Genomic DNA, 20,873 nt, shown 5'->3' with positions numbered 1-20,873 from the left:
ACGCAGGCACACACATCCACACACACACACACACACACACACATGCACACACGCACATAGACACGCACACATACACACACACATACACACACACACACAAAGATAAAAGCGGCCTTCCTGATGGTCTTCAACAGAAACAGCCTCTGTCTCTCTGCCCGTTTTTCCCTGCCTTAAGTTGGAGCCCTATCTCTCCCCTCCTGCCAGACTCCAATTACTGTTTTCTTAAATTGCAATCAGTTCTGAATCGTGTGCATGAAAGGCTGGCTGTGTAATTTTATTTTGTCAGATGGGAAGGTGATGCTCGGAGCAGATGAGCTCGGCGAAATCGAGAGTCGTTCTTTGTGGGGGAAAAAACGTGTGTATTGTGATATAGGTATCCGTTTAATGATGGAAGTAATTTTGATGAGTGACACTTTTTTTCAGCAGTGAGTTTCCCTTTGAGGCAGCTGCGTAAGACGAGTCGTCCTTTACCGAGCGTGTCTCACAGACGCCCCTCCTGGTGTTGCCGTGACAGCAGTTTACCTGTCTCTCGTCCGGCTTCCACGGCGGCTGGTTTTTACCTGGTCGTTGCACGCGACTCCTGAGTTTTTTGCGCAAATAGGCCGTCGCCTCATCCTCAACATTCCCCCACTTAAAGCGGGAGAGACATGACATTACACTAAATGGTAAATGGTAATGGACGATTTATAAGCGTTTTATCAAGCGCTTTACATTGTGCCTCTCATTCGCCAGAGCAGTAGGGTTAGTGTCTTGCTCAAGGACATTTCGACATGCCCAGGGCGGGGTTTGAACCGGCAACCCTCCGACTGCCAGACAATCGGTCTTACCTCCTGAGCTATGTCGCCCCTACATTTACAGGCATTTAGCAGACACTCTTATCCAGGGCGACTTACGCAACATTTCACACAGCATTATGTAACGACCATGTTCCAAGCCAGCGTGACACATCGCAAGCGCGACTTCCATTTACCTGAGCTAAACAACCAGCTGTGACGGCATGTTGTGTTTCTTGCTGAATCAATTAGTTTTGTCTTTTTGTCCTTAAAGCTCAATCTTGCCTGTTTTTGATTACCAAATCTGGCATTCCTACAGATGCTCTCAAGCTGCAAATGGCATACTGGACAATCATCCGTTTCTGTCGGCAACATCACATCCTAACCGAGGATGTCGGTACTGACCACTATGCGTCAGATACGAGCAGCGATATTTTACTCCACAGCTTTGTAAAGGACTCTGTGAGCAGTGTGAAATGTGCAGAAGGTGCGATCGTGTGCTAGAGGATGTCGTTAATTCGCTGAGTGAGCGCTTGGAGCTTTCGTGCGGTCTGCACTTCAGTGCTGTCACAGGCGATAGTGTTACTGTCACAAGGTTTGATTAGAGGACACCTAGGTGGGGGAGACAAGCGTATACAGTTTTGTGTGTTTTATTTTTTTTAGGTTTCTTCGTCTTACTTTTTTACATTTACAAGTGACATCTTTTTAAAGACGAACAAACTGCCTCTTTTGAAGAGGAGACTTGCTCAGCTTTGTGACACTGCATTACTAAAGCGTGTGATTTCAGTTTTCCTGCAGAAATCCTAAAGCAAACCTTTTTTCTGTCTGTTTTACAGGGCTGAGCACCAGAAGAGTCGGTGAGAAGGGCGGTTTAAACTCTGAGTGCCACACCCCCCTCCCTCCCTCCTCTCCTCCCCCCACCCCCCCTCACCCCCTGCCCGCGCCCCCTCCCTTCCTGTCCCGTACGTCGGTTTTGCTCTCTACGCACCCCCGGGACAGCGTGAGACACCCCTCCCGTGGACTCACCCCCGCCGGGGCGGACGGGATCCCGCCAGGAACGCTCAGCTCCTGCGCCAGGGTTCCGGAACCTTCCCTCCACCGCACCAGGATGGCCCGACTCCCAGCATGCATCACTCTGCTGGGAGCGTGCCTGTTCTTCACCCTCAGGGCTGAAGGTGAGGTCACTTCCCACAGTTCTCTCTTACTCTCTCACACACACTCTCTTTCTCTCTCTCTCTCTCTTACTTTCACTTCCTCTCTCTTTCCTAAACTCTTATTCTCTATCTCCATTTCCACTCTATCATAGTAGCAATTGACAGGTTTGGTAAAACTGCACTCTCCTCTAAATCTAATTGCATTCAAGGGTTACAATCATTTCTTCCTGGTAGATGCAAAGTTTGAGGGACTAATTGGAGCTCGGTCAATAATTTTGTTTCCTGTGATGCATAAATATGGATATAGAAAGAATGATGGCTGAACCAATGCAGACAGACCTACAACCTTTGAGTTATAAACCATAATACTAAACCGCCACCTTACCTATATTCAATATCGTCATTATTAAATATAAGAGAACAATATAGCACTTTCTTTTAAACTTTTTTTTTTTTCTTCAACACGCCAAATTAAATTTATGGAGGGAATTCTGTCTTACAGCAATTCAAATGTGTTTTTTTTTTTTTAGTTTTTAGTTTTAAATCCTGCTTTGCCAGAGTAGTTGTATATGCTCTACTGCATGAGGGAGGAAGTTTGCATGACTGGTTTTGTCCTGACGTGAACTCGAATGGAGGATTTGTTTATTTGTAATATGTTCCAGACGTGCGTTCGAGGCCATTTTGGAGCGGAATATAAAAATTCCGTAATTTGTAGTTAATGTCCCTCACCTGCCAAGACAAGTTGTTTGAATGCGGGAATAATTCTGCAGAGTAAACACGTGGAACAGCAAACACATGGTAATCTGTAACGGTACAGTAACCTCACTTGCTCTGAATCCCTTCGAGAAAGGAGTGAGACTTCATTGTGCATTTATTGCGCAAATATATTAAAAAAATATGTATCAGTACGAATTGGTTTTTTTCAGCAGGCCTGGTTCTGAAAATCATTATGAATTGTTTTTAAAATTACACGCAGCTACTTTTGTGATGGCTTCTGGGTCACATTTCTAGATTTCCATAAACATAGATTACTGGCTGCAGACTAATGATCGTGTTTCACCAGTTATAATATTTTCCATGTTTATGTGATCACACTGGCTCTCTTTAAGCATGTTTTTTGAAAATTTGTTGAAAATAACACCAGTTTAATGCTACTGAGTTATCTTCTTTAGTGTTTTTTTTAGCAAAAAAATCATTTTCGATCAGGATCAAGTCTGGAGTCTGAGATGACCATTGCAAAAAAACGAGAACTTTGTGGTCTGTTAGCCATTCCTTGGTTGATTTTTGTATGCTTGAGATCCGTTTGCAGCCAATATTGAGCTTCCTGGCAGGGAGTTTTGTTCACAAAAATGGGCTCATCTTTAGAGAATGCGTATTTCCTATCAAAGTTCCGATGTTGACCGTTGACTGGAACAGCGTGTTATGGTCAGATGAGACCAAAATTGAGCTTTTTGGCCCATAGCGGGGAACAAGGACACTTATTTTGTGAAGGACGGCATTCCCTCATTCCTTTACAAATATGGCGATAGATCTTCATAGATGTAGATATTATGGACTTGTTTTACTGGTCCTGGTCCTGCTTATGGTCTGCGGAGTCATGAACTCCCAGCAAGCGCCAAGAGACATTCTGGCCCGGAGCGCAGCCGAGCAGACTGTGTGTTCTGCGCAATCAATTTAATTGGAACGAATCAATCGGACAGCGCAGACGATCCATCGCAGACGATAATGCTTCGGGAGTCTAGCCTCTGGGCAGGCCTGTGCACTTATCCCGCAGGATCGATGACATCAGCAGAAGGCTCCGAAACCCTGCCGCGGGAGCATTAAAAGTTCTGAAAGTGGAATCCCTCGCTCGCGAGACATTTTAATCGATCGCAGTTCGCGCGAAGGGCGGTGGAATGGAGCTCTTCAAGGTTGGCGCGGCAGAACGACTGAGCGCGGAATTGTTTGTGGGAGAAGGAGATGTGTTTTTTTTTATCGGTAGAGTAGGAAGACCTGCCGAAACTGGTTTTAAAAACCACAGAACGAAGCAGGCGGCACGCGATCCTCTTCACACGACGCGCTAACGCTGACTGGATCTGCGTAGTGCGTTTCAGAGGAGAGGTTCCAGGCATTTTTGTGTGTTTTTTTTCCAACAGCTTGGCACCATGCGTAGGGTTCTGTAGGAGAAGGCCCAGACTTCGGCTGGGCGAGCACAGTATTGCGGCCGTAGCCGCAGGGTGGATCCAGTTACCCCCCTGCCCCCTCCCCCCCGAGCGATAGCACACTTCGCACCCGGCTCCAGCCTCAGGGTTGGATTTCCTGTCCTTGTCATCCGGCGCCTTCCCCCTGGGGGGGGTCGGCTCGAGCACTTCCACACGCCCGTGCTTCCTGTCGCTGCTTTCAGGAAGAAGTCAGCTGCTCACCGGGGGCAAGGGCGACGGGGTCAGCTCATTGGCTGCCGCAGCGGTCAGCTGATTCCTGTATGTGGGGAGACCCGTCCTGCCATTGGCTGCCGCAGAGGTCAGCTGATCCTGTATGCAGGGTGGACAGTCCAGACATTGGCTTCCACAGTGGTCAGCTGATCCCGTATACAGCGAGACCTGTCCAGCCATTGGCTGCCGCAGTGGTCAGCTGATCCTGTATGCAGCGAGACCTGTCTTCGCTGATCTGATGATCCGCTGCATAAGGCAGGATTGATTGGCAGGTGGTTGACTTGACCACCCCATTGGGCCTAAAGTCACCTCTGTACTCCTGTTCCAGTGGGCCAGTCAGCTGACTTAAAATGGTGGGATTCAATCCTAACCCTCAAAATTTATATACTGTATATACCGCGTTTTAATACCGTCAGGTGGGATCAGACTGCACAAGTGCTTGGTTCCCGATACTTTTGGGTTAGTGTGTATATGAAAAAGAAAAGAAAGTGGCTTTTAGGTTTTCTGTGAAGTTAACCCTTCGTAGCCCCCCCGTGCCCCCTGACCCACTGGTTGGACTGTTGGGGAGAAATAGCAGAGCGTAGGAGTCGCCCCGATGCCCGGCTGGCATTGGGTGAGCTGCAGTTTTGCCTGTTGGCGTGTGGGAGCTGGCAGTAGTGGGTTTGAACCCAAACCAGGGGTACAGCAGTAATATGCTGCCCCCAGCTCTAGGCTCCAATCCACAGGTGTCTCTTTTTGGGAAAAATGGCCCCAGTGCATTCCTTCTGAGCTCATGCTATGATGTTTTAGCATAGCTGATAGCAAATAACGGGGATCCTATGTAATTGTATTGAACGCTATTAAAGGGTGAGTCTATCGAAGTCCGTCTCTAGTGAAGTCACAATTGCCAGACAGTTCCAGTAGGTCGTTTGAAATTCCCCCCCCCCCGCTGAAGGGGTGTTCGGTTCATGGCCGTGTTCAGTATTATTTGTTCTTTGTTACATTACATTACATTACAGGCTTTTTACACAGCATTTTATATTGTATCCATTTATACAGCTGGATATATACTGAAGCAATTTCGGTTAAGTACCTTGCTCAAGGGTACAACGGAAGTGTCCTACCCGGGAATCGAACCTGCGACCTTTCGGTTACAAGCCCAGTTCCTTACCCACTGTGCTACACTTCGTCCTTTGTGAGCAGCGCCGTGTTAAGTTTCGGCTGTTTTTATCAGCAGGTGCGTGGGGGCCGCAGCGATTGGCCGACAGCGACCTGTTAAAATACCGTCGTCGGGTGGCGGCGTCGGACGTTTTCGTTCGCGGTGGTTTCCGGCTGTAACCTGCGAGGACGAGGTTTTGCGAGCGGCTTGTAAAGCAAACCAAACTCGTAAAAGGGTGCCTTCGACTTTGGGGGAAAGGGTCACCTTGAAGGAGCGAATGAGATTTGAGAGTAAATATTGGCGGTGGATTTACTGAGAAGGCCAGGTTTTTACCACAGGTTAGGTGATAAGCCAGTGGTGACAGAGGTTAGGAGGGAAGTCAACCGAGAAACATCTTTCTGTTCCTCAGAGATTGAAAGCTTTTCGGAGTGTTTTATTGTCAGAACATAAGTGCAGTGTCTTGGAAAAATCATTTGAAACTCTCCTTTGAACACCTGTAACATTGTTGGAACAGTTGTGCATGGCCAGCAAATTGGCCTTTCCGGTGCTACCTGAAGCTTTCACTCTTGCCATTTTGAATGTTGGAATCTTGCAGACGACCAGGTTTCTGAACCAGGTTTACCTGACAACCTTAAAAAAAAAATGGCCCCATTTAATAACCAGTCCGCGCAGTCACAGGCCGCCTCCTCATTCGATCACGCTGCGACCGCTAACCTGGTTCACATCGACATGGTCCGGTTGTGGAAACGCAGAGAGGAGGCATGGGGCACCTTGTGTTTTGGTAGCATTAGCTAAGCACAGCACACCGTTATATTTAAGCACTTTATTTGAGGGGGTGACAGTGGTGGGGGGGTTGGGGGTTGGGGGGGGGGGCGGTTCCGAAGCCCCCAGGGTGTTGATTTGCAGGTCCAGAGGTCGGCGGCCGGCCGGCGCCGCGCCGGCAGAGCCTGCGAGTGACGGCCGCTGTCCTAACTCCCAGACTGCCCTGCTTCTAGGCCTGCTGCGATAGGCCCCAGCACAGGAAGCTGTTGGGCCGATTGTTGGCGCTTCGTGTTCCTGAACACATTAACCGTTTCCTCTATAACTCTGCCAGAGTCACTACGGAACACAAACGCTCCAAACACTCATTGTTCTCCGGAAACGTTTTAGATGTGTCACAGATTTTTTTTTTTCCTCCCTCCACCAATTTTTTTTCATTTTTTTTTTTTTCAGTTGGTTGGCTTTCACCCGCAAAGGCTGATAGTTGGGAGAGGGAAGGAGAAAGAGAGAGAGGGAAAGTGAGATAGAGAGCGGGGGTGGAGCGGTGTGTGTGTGTGTGTGGGGGGGGGATTCTGCCATGTACTTCAGCACAGATGAGCGGGTCTTTTCGGTGTTGGGGGGTGGGGGGGGGTTAGCAGGGGGGGTTGCGGGTTTTACGTGTCTGTTGTGCTCACTTTTACAACCACCTGCAGTTTCCAGACTGTTCTCTGGCACTAGAGGTGTTTCAGACCCAATTAACATTGTGCTTTAATAAAACGTGCGCCAAGGGGAAGAGAAAAAAGCTTTATTAGTCCGTCTTGTACCAGTTGTTGTTTTCCACACGCCAGACAGCGTGCTAGCTGGCCTTTAATGAGCAGGAGTTCAAAAGGGGCGGAGGCTTGAGTTCTTTAAGGTTTTTCGCCATGTAGGCCCCATCTTGTATTGCTAGGTAGGTATGCTCCTGTTCTGTTTGCTCTGGTGCTGTGATCACAGCTATGGAGTCTGAGCAGCGTGAACAACAAGCGTTTGATGAGATTAATCATCTTGAAGAGTGCCATCGCGGTTTTAAGCCCACTAGAGTGACAGCAGTCGTGTATTAGAGTACCTTCTGTGAGTTGGAGAGACTAGATAATAACGTCTCCTGACATTCTATGGTTTTTTTTCAATGTAGCAAAATGTGACCAAAGTTTTTTTAAGTTTACATGGTGGGGTAAGATCTCATATTCTTTCATTTATGCCGCATTGAACGTGTATGTTTATTTTTTTGTAAAAACGATTATTATTATTATTATTATTATTATTTAAGTCCTGGCTATTTTCACTGTGGCTCTTTCTCTTATTGGAGGCGGAAGGCTGCATGTTTTGGGTAATCGAGGGGTTAACGTTCTCCCTTAAATGGGTGCGTTTGCCTGCCAGGCTTTTGTTTTTCAGACAACAAGGCAGGCGAGCTGGCAGCCCCTGGGCCTGGAAGCTTGTCAGGGTATGGAGCCGAAGTTCCAGGCCTCCCGTGGTTCTCCCCGTTCATTCCCTGCGCCCCCTGCTGGTCCTACGCAGTAGCTCGCCCAACAAAAAACAAAAATAAAAAAACAGACAGCTTTCTCCCAACTCCAGCTCCTTTTTCTTCGTCCCTCCACCCCCCAAACACACACACACACACTCTCACACACACACACACACACACACACACACACAGTCTCACACACACACTCACACACACACGCGCACACACACACACTCTCACACACAAACCCACACACACGCATACACACCCGCACTCTCTCTCACACACACACACACACGTCTGCTGGGTCTGAAGGAGACGCTGGCCCTTTAAGAGCGCGGCAGGCGGGCGGGGCTAGCAGGCGTTGGCTGCCAGGCCTCAGACTCCAGCGTGACGGGTGCTGGAGTTGAGCGCACATGTGGACGCGGGCTCGGTCCCAGCTCTCTCTCTGTCTCTCTCCCTCTCTCCCTCTCGCTCTCTCTCTCCCTCTCTCCCAGCACTCTCCCTCTCTCTCTCTCCCTCTCTCTCCCTCACTCCCAGCGCTCTCCGTCTCTCCCTCTCTCCCTCACTCCCAGCCCTCTCCCAGCGCTCTCCGTCTCTCTCTGTCTCTCCCTCTCTCTCCCTCACTCCCAGCGCTCTCCCTCTCTCTCTCTCTCCCTCTCTCTCCCTCTCTCCCAGCGCTCTCCGTCTCTCCCTCTCTCCCTCTCTCTCTCTCCCTCTCTCTCCCTCACTCCCAGCGCTCTCCCTCTCTCTCTCTCTCCCTCTCTCTCCCTCACTCCCAGCGCTCTCCCTCTCCCTCTCTCCCTCTCTCCCAGCCCTCTCCCAGCGCTCTCCCTCTCTCCCTCTCTCCCTCTCTCTCTCTCCCCTCACCTCCCAGCGCTCTCCCTCCTCTCTCTCCCTCTCTCTCTCCCTCACTCCCAGCGCTCTCCGTCTCTCCTCTCTCCCTCTCCTCTCCAGCGCTCTCCGTCTCTCCCTCTCTCCCTCCACTCCCAGCGCTCTCCCTCTCTCTCCTCACTCCCACGCTCTCCTCTCTCTCTCTCCCTCTCCTCTCCCTCTGTCCCTCTCCTCCTCTCCCCTCTCCTCTCTCCCTCACTCCCAGCGCTCTCCCTCTCTCCTCTCTCTCCTCTCTCTCCCTCTCCCAGCGCTCTCCGTCTCTCCCTCTCTCCCTCTCTTCTCTCTCCCTCTCTCTCCCTCACTCCCAGCGCTCTCCCTCTCTCTCTCTCTCCCTCTACTCCCAGCGCTCTCTCTCTCCTCTCTCTCTCCCCTCACTCCCAGCGCTCTCCGTCTCTCCCTCTCTCCCAGCGCTCTCCGTCTCTCCCTCTCTCCCTCACTCCCAGCGCTCTCCCTCTCTCTCCCTCACTCCCAGCGCTCTCCCTCTCCCTCTCTCTCCCTCTCTCCCAGCGCTCTCTGTCTCTCTCTCTCCCTCTCTCCCTCACTCCCAGCGCTCTCCCTCACTCCCAGCGCTCTCCCTCTCTCTCTCTCTCCCTCTCTCTCTCTCTCTCCCAGCGCTCTCCGTCTCTCCCTCTCTCCCTCTCTCTCTCTTCCTGTCTCTCCCTCACTCCCTCTCCCTCTCTCTCTCTCTCCCTCTCTCTCCCTCACTCCCAGCGCTCTCCCTCTCTCCCTCTCCGCCCGTCTCGCCTCCACTCTCGCTGTCACAGAGACAGACAAGCGCGTAGCGTCAACTCCGTCTGAACTGCAGACGGCTCTGAATGGGGGGGGGGTGATGAAAAACACAAACAAGCAGGCGGAACGGACGGGGGGGCGAGCTTTCTCCGTCAGATTTCAGCCCCGATCGCTGGATTGAGGGTAGCCGTTGCTAGGGCCCTACGGCGACGGACGCACAGAGCTCTCGCAGGCCGCACCAGCAGTCCCCCCCCCCCCTCGTGGTGTAATTGTGACGGATTCGGACGCTGTGCCCAGATGGCCCTCTGATGGATGGGGCTCTGTCCCCCCCCCGCCCCCCCGCCCCGCCCCGCGGGGGCTAATGGGATATTTATGCGCGTCCTTCCTCCGGTCCGAACCCTGCATCTCGCTGCTTTATTGATTTACGATTCCCCTGTACAAAGGCCCATCTGATACCCGGTCTGCCTCGCGTCCCCTCACCTCCCAGCCCGAGACACGCAATCCCAGCCCCGCCCCGGGGGCTAATGGGATATTTATGCGCGGTCCTTCCTCCGGTCCGAACCCTGCATCTCGCTGCTTTATTGATTTACAGACCCCCCCCCCCCCCCCTGTAAAAGGCATCTGATACCCGGTCTGCCTCAGCGTCCCCACTCACCTCCTCAGGGGAGCCCGGGGAGAGTCACGCAATCCCAGCCCAATGAAATAAGCACAGGAAATCGATCCCTTTTTATTTTTAGAATGCCCCCCCCCCCCCTACCCATAACCCCCACCCTTACCCTGCCCAGAGTGAGATATTATTCTTCTGCTGGTGAACTTCTGGCGAGGTCTGGCTCTCGATTATCACGGGATCCTCAAACGGCCGGCCGGCCTCCCCAGACATGAGAGATCAGGCGGAAAGGGCTTCGCTTTGTTTCACACAAGATGGCGTCTCACGCCGGCGCGCGCCAACACGCTTCAGCACTGAGCTGGCGTTTCAGAAACGCATCGTTCCCGTGTGTCCTGCTTCGGGTTGCACGGGGTGTCCGTGCTCTCTGTGGAAGTGGCAGTGGGAGAGGAGAGGAGAGGAGGAAGAGGGAGGGAGGGAGGAAGAGGGAGGAAGGGAGCGTTTTCCTTAAGCTCCCTGGTTTCTGTCGAGGGCGACTCTTTGATCTGGTTCCAGTCCGCAATGCGTTAGTCTTTCCACGCTTTCCCCCTCACTGGGGTTACCACGGTTACTCTCTCCACCCAACGCACAACGGGCAGCTTCACCACCACGTCTGTCTACACTTCATACGCTGTTCCTCAGCTTTACAAGTGCTGTATAACTGACTGTGAATTAGTATATATATTAATATATATGTGTGTGTGTGTGTGTGTGTGTGGACAAGCCCTTCAGTTATTGTTTGAGTGACTATTCATCCGGGCTAACTTGAAATCGCTGTCTTCATAACCTGCCGCAGGCTCTGTAACCCTCTGACCAAGACCAGAATGCACTGCTCCAGCACTCCGCCTCTCTGTGGATGGCAGCAAATTGCATTTGCAAATCGTATTGTCGCTAACTCATTCTTTAAAAATCGCTCTTGGTCGCTTAAATGCATAAATACAGACTCCAAGCGCTTAGTTAAGCAGTCGATGCAGTCTGGCCTTCGTTCACTAAGCTGGTTTGTCTCTTGCTGTGTGCAATTGACGTTTACGTTTTAATCGTCTTGCTTGTGGCCTTGTGCTAGCGGGAATACGGGATTGGGCTAACTGCACGGTGCATTCTGGGTATTGGAGGCAAATGGAAACAAAGAGAACAGGAGTATACAAATTATATTAATTTTGTAGTTTTTTTCCCCCCAAGGCATTACTGCTTTCTATTTGGAGAATAGTTCATCACACATGTCCTAATGATGGAGGTTGTCTCGTCCAGGTATCATAATATAAAGAAATAGTGAGCAATAATGGAGATTTATGATCTATATTTGGTCCCTTGCATTACAGTAAATGGTATTAGTATATAGTTAGCTAGCTGTACCAAACTCTAAATAAAGGAAAAATTAAAAATATAGAACTTTCTTCACAGTGCTGTTTTGAAACTCATTTCAATAATGATTAAGAGAAAGTGGTTTGCTCTAATCACTCTTCAATTATCAGGACTTCTCGACTCTGAATTGTGCGCGAATGTGTTGTCTGTCTGTGTGTCCGCGTGTATGTGTGCGTATGTGCGTGTGTGTGTGTGTGCGTGCGTGTGCGTGTCTGTATTTATATGTGTGCATGTCAGTGTGAGTGTGTGCATGCGTGTGTGCGCGTGCTCGTCTGTGTGTGTGGTGAGTGAGTCATGTGTGAGAGGTTGTGAGTCAGTGCCCCCCCTCCCCCCCCCCACCCCCCCCCCCCCCCCCAGGAGATCCCGGCCGAGGGCTTCATTAAAGCTCAGAGTTGTATAATCTCCCTTCTCCTCCTCGGCCCCGAACCGCAGAGTTCAAAGCACACTGCTCTCTCTCTCTCTCTCTCTCTCTCTCTCTCTCTCTCTCTCTCTCTTTCTCTCTCTCTCTCCGCTGCAGCAGAAGCGCTGACTGCTCTCTCCTCTCCCCCTCTCTCTCTCCTCTTCTCTCTCTCCTCCTCTCTCTCCTCCTCTCTCCCTCGCTCACGCCTCTCTCTCTCTCTCCTCTCTCTCTCTCTCCTCTCTCTCTCTCTCTCTCTCTCCTCTCTCCCTCTCTCTCTCTCTCCTCTCCTCTCTCTCTCTCCCTCCTCCTCTCTCTCTCTCCTCTCCCTCCACCTACTGCTCCTCTCTCTCTCTCCTCTCCCTCTCTCCTCTCTCCCTCTCTCCCTCTCCTCTCTCTCTCTCCTCTCCTCTCTCTCTCTCCTCTTCTCTCTCTCTCGCTGCACAGAGCGCTGACTGCTCCTCTCCTCCTCCTCCTCTCTCTCTCTCCCCTCTCCCTCTCTCCTCTCTCCTCTCTCTCTCTCTCTCACGCTCTCTCCTCTCTCTCCCTCCCTCTCCTCTCCTCTCTCTCCCCCTCTCTCTCTCTCCCTCTCTCTCTCTCTCTCTCTCTCTCCTCTCTCTCCTCCTCCTCCTGAAGCAGAAGCAGAAGCGCTGACTGCTCTCTCCTCTCTCCCCCTCTCTCTCTCTCCTCTCTCCCTCTCTCTCTCTCTCTCTCTCCCCCTCCCTCCCTCCTGAAGCAGAAGCAGAAGCAGAAGCGCTAGCTGCTCTCTGGCCAGATAGCGGCCAGCCTCCATTACTACTTATTTTCTTAGGGTGTTGCCACGGCTCCCAGCACAGATATCTCCCAGGCCCCTTGTTTGTGTTACAAATGACTGTTTGCCCCCCCCCACCCCCCTGGTGAACGATACGGGCCTATCTGTTTCCATGTTTTTGTTGTGTTAAGGCGAAAGCTGGCACTTTTTTTTCTTTTTTTTTTGCTTTCTCCAAACAGTCTCGTTGTCCCAGCCAGGAAACGGCATCGCGAATTTCCACACAAGTTGGCTCTTATCACTTTTTAAGGTCCCCCCCCTCCCCCCACACCCTTTCCTTTGCTTTCATAATGCAGGTATGTGTTCTGCATCCACTGGGACTCTGATTCCTATCAGACTAGCGGGAGTACTCTGAAAGGGGGGGGGAGGCAGTTTTTGTTTTTTAACCTCGTTTTTCTACGAGCTGAGCTTCCAGAACAGAAGGCCTTTTTTTTCTTTCTTTCTTTTTTTTGAAAAAGGAAAGAAAGAAAAATAACTGCCCTTCTCTTTTAATGGCTTCAAATAGAATTACTCAACGAGGGGCACCCACGGACCTTTTTAAGATCACCGAGGTACGCGCTTCGGAGGAAAACGTCCTTCGCTGGTAATGGAATCTGGCGAAGGAATGCAGCTCCTGAGACAGGAAGCTGGGGGGGGGGGGGAAGAAGGGAGCACAGTGCCGCGGAGGTTTCTTAAAAGTGTGGGTTTGCGGGTGATTAGCCCTGTGCAGACATGCCTGGGCTGGAGGGGGGGGGGAGGGGGGCAGAGAGGGGTGAGGGGGGCAGAGGGGGGGCGGGGGGGGGGGGGCGCGTGGCGCTGGACGAACACTCGCTGCTTTGTGCTCAGGTCCGAGCGGCTCCACACGAGACTCCCCCGGCTCTCCTCCGAGACGGACAGACTGAGGGAGGGAGGGATGGGGGGAGGAGGAGGAGGAGGAGGGAGTGGCCGCTCAGGTTTCACACCCTACCCCTCCTCCCCTCCCCTCTCCCCTCCCCTCCGTCTCCAGGTCTTTTCTTCTCCTCCTGCTCTCCCATCTTTCTCTCTCTCTCTCTTTCTTACTGCAGGAGTACTAAAATATCCACCCTTTTTCCACCAGTTCCACTCAACACTTATTGTGTTGCATTTTGCCTCCCATTGGCCAATTAGGCACCTAAATTCCGCTCTGTTATTACATGAAGTTATGTAATTTACCTTCACACATTTAAGTCATTTCTTAAATGCGTACTGGTTACATGCAGCGGGCATCACAGTTATAACCTGTGGAATTTGGCTGAGTTAAGCAGTCAGGTTGCGTGTAAATGTTTTGTTGAACTCGTGTACTTATTTGCACGACTAACAACTGCATTCCTAAAGTAGGCCATCTCTCCTGACGCGACTCTGCCTTGGCTGTGCTGCGTCTGTCGTTTTAGTGTCTGTCGTTTTAGAGCCACGCTTTTAAGGGATGTGCGTCATTTTTTTAGTGCCTTTTAAAAAATCGAATCTCTGTTTTTGTTGTCGTTGCTGCTGTTTTCAAAACCTGGACTTGCCGAAGCCTATTACTGAATGAGCAGCCTTTTTGAGACCCTCAAGTAGAGCGAGTTTGTTTACGATGAGGCCTTGGTGACGATGAGGGTTTGGTGACGTGAGGCCTTGTTTGACGAGGGCTTTGGTGACAATGATTGGTGTTGATGAGGCTTTGGTGACGATGAGGGCGATGAGGTTGAGGCCTTGGTGACGATGAGGCCTCGTGATGATGAGGCCTTAGTGACGATGAGGCCTTAGTGACGATGAGGCTGGTAGACGAAGGCCTTGGTACGATGAGGCTTAGTGACGATGAGGCTGGTGACGATGAGGCCTTAGTGATGATGAGGCTTTAGTGACAATGAGGCTGATGACGATGAGGCTGGTGACGATGAGGCCGGTGATGATGAGGCCTCGGTGACGATGAGACCGTGACGATGAGGCCTTGGTGACGATGAGGCCTTGGTGACGATGAGGCCTTAGTGACGATGAGGCCTTGGTGACGATGAGGCTGGTGACGATGAGACCTTAGTGACGATGAGGCCGGTGACGATGAGGCTGATGACGATGAGGCCTTGGTGACGATGAGGCTGGTGACGATGAGGCCTCGGTGACGGTGAGGCTGGTGACGATGAGGCCTTGTTTACGATGAGGCCTTGGTGACGATGGGGCCTTGGTGACGATGAGGCCTTGGTGACGATGAGGCCTTAGTGACGATGAGGCTGGTGACGATGAGGCCTCAGTGACGATGAGGCTGATGACGATGGGGCCTTAGTGACGATGAGGCCTTGTTTACGATGAGGCCTTAGTGACGATGAGGCTGGTGACGATGAGGCCTCGGTGGCGGTTGATATAATCCCGACGGTAGACGTGCGGTGCAGCAGCAGCAGCAGCAGCCGGGCGGCCTCTCGCTCTGCCGTGACGCGCGGGACGCTCTCGCCCCTCCAGAGCGCATCGCGGTTTATAAATAGCCCCCCGGCCTTATACGGGTCCGGCTGCTCGGCCCGTTAGAAACACAGAGCTCCGCCAGCATTCGAATGTGCAGCTGGAAGCTGGGAAAGCCCTGCGTCTTACTGGAGGTAAAATAGCGGGGTTTGCGCGCAAGCTGGCGTTCTCTCCCCAGCCTGATTGGGCGGGATAAAGGTGAAAGGTCGTCTGACGGAGGCTGCAGGCTCAGAGGCACCGGCGGGTCTTTTTGGAGGTAAATGAGTAAAGTGGGTTAAATTTAAAATGGCCGAACCCCGGGTCCCCTGTTACCCAGGCAACCAGGCTGTGTGGAAGCAGGGCATCCATGCCAGCAGGGCATCCGTGCCAGTAGGGCATCCGTGCCAGCAGGGCATCTGTGCCAGCGATGCCGAACGAGACATTAAACCGTTGCATCCTCCGCTCGTTAACAACCGGCATACGTGACAATGCGATGGTGTTGGATAGAGAACTGGGCTTGCAACTGAAAGGGCATTGCCGTTGTACCCTTGAGAAAGATGCTTAACCTGGCTTCCTTTAGTGTATATCCCGCTGTATAAGTGCATACTCTGCAAAAGGAGAACAGTGTCTGCTCAGCGCTGATAATGTAATGTCATGTAATGACCCATGATCACTTTTTCTGGAGTGTGTAGGTTTTAACCCGTGTCCCAGTCAAATTCCCACAAAAACTGGTCCCCCTTCCTGCGTCTGATTGGCTACACATTCCGTTGTATCCCCTACCTGCAGTGATTGACCTTTCCCGCTGAATTCTTGGGGGGGGGGGGGCAGTTGAAACACAGGTAACAGAGTGGGGTGGTGGCATCTCCAGACGGTCAATCTCCAGTGAATTTTGAAAAGGAATTTACAGACTGTGAGACTAGTTTACTGCTGTGGTTGGTTCTAGCTAATTTTAGCTAACTGTCTGTTATAGGTCAGTGGTTGAGTTTGTTTGAGTTGCCACCTTCAGCTGGAGCCCACCTGCGAGATTTCTGATTGGTCAGCAGTAGTAACTGACGTAGCGCTGTGCTGTAAGGCCGTGAGCAGCCTGGTCAGGCCCACAGTTCCACATGGTTATTAAGCTACTGATGTGGTGTTTTAGGAGGGGTGGAAATGGCACTGTCAGTGCGTGGCACATTGAGCAGTTCCCGGTCGTGCTGTATACAGGTGAATGTGGCGAGTGGGAGCCACCTGCTGGTGGATGCTGGGCATTGCACTAATCTGCTTCTAGAATGGCTGGACCTGCTCTGCATTCATTGACAGTGCCATTTTCACCACTGGTTTAGCAATGCAGTACTGGTCGCTGGCTGTCAATTGAACCTTTTTATCTGACCTTTACACGTGTTTGTGTCAATGTGAGTGTGCTTTCGATCGGCCTTTATCCGCATGACTTCATTTCCTTTCTTGGAAGTCTGTTCAACCAGACTGTGTTCTGGTAAATGGTAAATGGTAGATGGTAAATGGACTGCATTTATATAGCGCTTTTATCCAAAGCGCTTTACAATTGATGCCTCTCATTCGCCAGAGCAGTTAGGGGTTAGGTGTCTTGCTCAAGGACACTTCGACATGCCCAGGGCGGGGTTTGAACCGGCAACCCTCCGATTGCCAGACAATCGGTCTTACCTCCTGAGCTATGTCGCCCCAGTATTCCGAGAATGTTTTCATGCTCGGAAATGTAAGGACGACGGAGAAACATATCGCGTTAGTTCAGCCTATAATCCTGACGTTCTGTACGTTGTTTCCCTGTTAAAATTGTGTTGTGTTCTTTTCATGTCCTGCCTAATGCAATGTAAATGCTATGTAAAAAGTTGTGTCTGCTAAATGGCTGTAATGTAATGTCTGTCTCACCTGTGTTTTCATCCCCCCCCCCCCCCCCCCCCCCCCCCCCCCCAGGTGGGCAGAACCCTGACCACGTGCTCCACGGCACGGGGGCGAAGCACGGCTCGGACCCCAAGCGGCCCGGAGACGACGCCACCGTGTCCCCGGAGGACGCCGCGCGCTTCCTCAGCTGCTACTGCTCCGGCCACTGCCCCGACGACGCCAAGAACAACACCTGCGAGTGAGTGTATATACACACACACACGGATGTACACACACACACACACACGGATGTACACACACACGGATGTGCACACACACACACGGATACACGCACACACACACATGCACACACACACATACATACACACACAGACACGCGCATATGCACAAATACACGCACATGCACGCTGGCATACACACACACATGCAAACACACGCACACACAGTACATCTCCAAGCTAGTCGGGTTCTACTGATCTGTTCCTACTCATCCGATACCTTAACCAAAGCTTTTGAGATGTCCTTTCGATGTACATGTAAATTATCTTAGTAATTTACTCAGCTACACATGCATCAAAATATGAGAAAAAATATTGGAAAAATATGAGAAGTTATCCCTCTTATCATCATCATCATCATCAGAACACTTGACTGTTGTTGATATTGCCTGTGTGACTGAGTGTGTGTCTGTGTGTGTGTGTCTGCTTCTAATCCATTGTTTGTCTCTGTATGTTGCAGGACAAATGGCCAGTGCTTTGCCATTATCGAAGAGGATGAACATGGAGAGGCTATCCTTACCTCTGGCTGTATGAAGTATGAAGGCTCACATTTTCAATGCAAGGTACTGGGATGGTGCACGAGAGCTCTTTTATTCCCGTAAATAATGTTAAAAGTGTAAATTACGGAGGCACAGTTGTGAAATACAGTATATGTATTATATTCATAATACATCTGACTTCAGCTGAAATGCTGTTAGCTCTTGTCTTGCTACTTTGTAAAGACTTTGTAGTTGTGAAGCTCTCGTCCTGTACGGCCTATAAACTGAATGATGAGTGTCTGAGCGGCTAGCGCTGTCCTCCCACGCCCGATCGCAAACGTTTTCCCAGGATTCCCCCCGAGCGCAGACGAGGCGGACCATCGAGTGCTGCCAGACGGACTTCTGCAACCGGGACCTGCAGCCGACGCTGCCGCCGGCCCTGGAGCCAGGTGAGGGCTCCACACGCCGCCGTCCCAAAAAAAACCCCCAAAAAAAACCTGCCGCCCCGTTCGGTTCCCTTTCACCCCCGGAGCAGGGTGAGGGGCTACGGCAGGCTCCACACGCCGCCGTCCCAAAAAAACAAAAAAACCTGCCGTCCTGTTGGGTTCCCTTTCACCCCTGGAGCAGGGTGAGGGGCTACGGCAGGCTCCACACGCCGCCGTCCCAAAAAAACCCCAAAAACCTGCCGTGCCATTCGGTTCCCTTTCACAGCCTCCGCTGTGATCATGTGACCGTTTTATCCCTGTTCACGCTCGCCCAGATTACTGGCTGTTGCCATGGTGCTGAGATCATAAAGCCCCTGTGTACAGACCGTTTTTTAAAAACGTTCTAGCATTAGGCATTTCACAGATATGCTTCTCCAGAGTGGCTTTCAAATGGCTTGCTTATTTATTTATTTATTTATTATTTTTATTTCCATACTGATGCGATTCAGTTCAAGTACATTGCTGAAGGAATACAGTGGCACAGCCAATGGGAGGTGCTCTAGAGCCACACGAAAGGAATGCGTTACATTACATTGCATTTCGTTTGGCAGACGCTTTTATCCGAATGCGTGTGTGGTCCTCTTTAACCCTTGACCCCCGTGTGTCGTGCAGATCACCGTTTCGGCAATGCCCATTGGCTGGCCTTCCTCATATCGGTGACCGTGTGCTGCTGCACTCTCATCGCCATCACCCTCATCTGCTACTACAGGTACGGCCCGCACACGTACTGTTCCAGAAAGGTCAAATGGAGGATAGCTCTCTGAGGTGGGGGAGGGGGGTGGGAGGGGGTTGGGGTGAGGAGTACTGTGAAAGTTCTGCTTGTGTTTTTTGTTGAGATGTTTTGGCTATCATCCTAGACGACCGTTCGTGTCTGTGTTTTATGTGAGGCTTGCCTTCAGAAACTGATCCTGGGTAAGAGACAGCGATATTCTGAAGGCTGCTTTGGATTGGTTTGGAAGGAGCTGATCCTGGAACAGCAGTTTTGTGTATGTGTGTGTGTGTGGGGGGGCGGGGGGGGGGAGTGATTGGTGATCTTTTTCACACTATTTGATGCTGATACTCTGATTCCATTGGCAGAGAATTGTTGAGGTATGTTGGTCTAGCTGTGGTATGTTAGGTTGAGGGTGTAGAGACTAGCTGTGGAATGCTAGGTTGGCAGTGTAGAGACTAGCTGTGGAATGCTAGGTTGGCAGTGTAGAGAGCTGTCGGAATGCAGTTTGGCAGTGTAGTGTGTGTGGAAGCTGGGGGGTGGCAGTGATGGTGACTTTCAACTATTGTGGAATGCTAGTTCATTGAGACAGTGTAGAATTGGTTGGGTATGAGGACTAGCTGTGGAATGCTAGGTTGGCAGTGTAGAGACTAGCTGTGGAATGCTAGGTTGGCAGTATAGAGACTAGCTGTGGAATGCTAGGTTGGCAGTGTAGAGACTAGCTGTGGAATGCTAGGTTGGCAGTGTAGAGACTAGCTGTGGAATGCTAGGTTAGCAGTGTAGAGACTAGCTGTTGAATGCTAGGTTGGCAGTATACAGGTTAGCTATGGAATGCTAGGTTGGCAGTATACAGGTTAGCTGTGGAATGCTATGTTGGCGCTGCTTCTCACCGCCTTGAATGGCTTCAGGTACAAGTGGCAGACGGACCGGCAGCGTTACCATAGAGACCTGGAACAGGACGAGGCCTTCATCCCCGTGGGAGAGTCCCTCAAAGACCTGATCAACCAATCCCAGAGCTCGGGCAGCGGGTCCGGCCTCCCCCTGCTGGTAAGCCAATCAACGCAGTGTCACCGGCGCCGTGAACCCCCCCCCCCCTCAAGGTGCCGTCACCCTGAGAATAAACTCAAACCGGTGCTGACTTCCTGTTCCTCCGGCTCAACTTCCTGTTCCCCTGGCTCCCGCCCCCCAGGTGCAGCGCACCATCGCCAAGCAGATCCAGATGGTGCGGCAGATCGGGAAGGGGCGGTACGGCGAGGTGTGGCTGGGCCGCTGGCGGGGGGAGAAGGTGGCCGTCAAGGTGTTCTTCACCCGCGAGGAGGGCAGCTGGTTCCGGGAGACAGAGATCTACCAGACTGTCCTCATGAGGCATGAGAACATCCTGGGTACGTTCCGGGTGACCCCCGACCCCTTAATATCATTGGTTTTTACCTTTTCGTCATGTGACATAGTGGTTAGAGCTTCTCTTCTGTTAGTTCTTCACCTGATGGTTCTGTAGTTTGAGGGTAAATAATGGTTTCGTTCTTTAGTATGTTTAAAGAACATGTACACTATAAAACTAGAGCTGCTACCCCCCTCTCATGTGCAGATCTTCTGATCATCAGTCACAATAACAATAATAATCAAAGAAAACAAGTAGTATTCACTATGTCCTGTTGAAACCATTCTTTTAAAAATGTTTGTTACCATTTTGTTCTGCACTGTTACCAATAATTAAATATTGATTTGATGTTTTTAGTTCATGGCGTATTAATTTTCGATACGTTCATATTTCATATTTTTCGTACTCATGTGCTTTCTCCTCCCAGGGTTCATTGCGGCGGACATCAAGGGCACCGGCTCGTTCACGCAGCTCTTCCTGATCACGGACTACCACGAGAGCGGCTCGCTGTACGACTACCTGAAGTTCACCACGCTGGACACCAAGGCCCTGCTGCGGCTGGCCTACTCGGCGGCCTGCGGCCTGTGCCACCTGCACACGGAGATCTACGGCACGCAGGGCAAGCCCGCCATCGCCCACCGCGACCTCAAGAGCAAGAACATCCTGATCAAGAAGAACGGCACCTGCTGCATCGCCGACCTGGGGCTGGCCGTCAAGTTCAACAGGTACTGACCCT

General features: G+C 51.3%; 1 protein-coding gene across 1 annotated transcript in view; it reads left to right on the top strand.

Moving 5' to 3' along the window:
• bmpr1aa (bone morphogenetic protein receptor, type IAa) overlaps window positions 1–20,873 on the top strand; it is a 58,151-nt gene that overhangs the window by 34,405 nt on the left and 2,873 nt on the right. Inside the window, exons 3-10 of the mRNA XM_064317977.1 lie at window positions 1,610–1,948; window positions 16,881–17,046; window positions 17,547–17,649; window positions 17,915–18,014; window positions 18,663–18,759; window positions 19,668–19,806; window positions 19,949–20,141; window positions 20,565–20,862. Of these exons, the coding sequence (XP_064174047.1) occupies window positions 1,882–1,948; window positions 16,881–17,046; window positions 17,547–17,649; window positions 17,915–18,014; window positions 18,663–18,759; window positions 19,668–19,806; window positions 19,949–20,141; window positions 20,565–20,862 (1,163 nt within the window). The 5' untranslated portion in view covers window positions 1,610–1,881. The remainder of the gene's footprint in view (window positions 1–1,609; window positions 1,949–16,880; window positions 17,047–17,546; window positions 17,650–17,914; window positions 18,015–18,662; window positions 18,760–19,667; window positions 19,807–19,948; window positions 20,142–20,564; window positions 20,863–20,873) is intronic.

The sequence above is a fragment of the Anguilla rostrata genome, chromosome 18 (genome assembly GCF_018555375.3).
Source record: "Anguilla rostrata isolate EN2019 chromosome 18, ASM1855537v3, whole genome shotgun sequence".
Classification (NCBI taxonomy): domain Eukaryota; kingdom Metazoa; phylum Chordata; class Actinopteri; order Anguilliformes; family Anguillidae; genus Anguilla; species Anguilla rostrata.
Note: the sequence above shows the minus strand (reverse complement) of the source record. Positions and strands in the feature narration are given on the sequence as shown.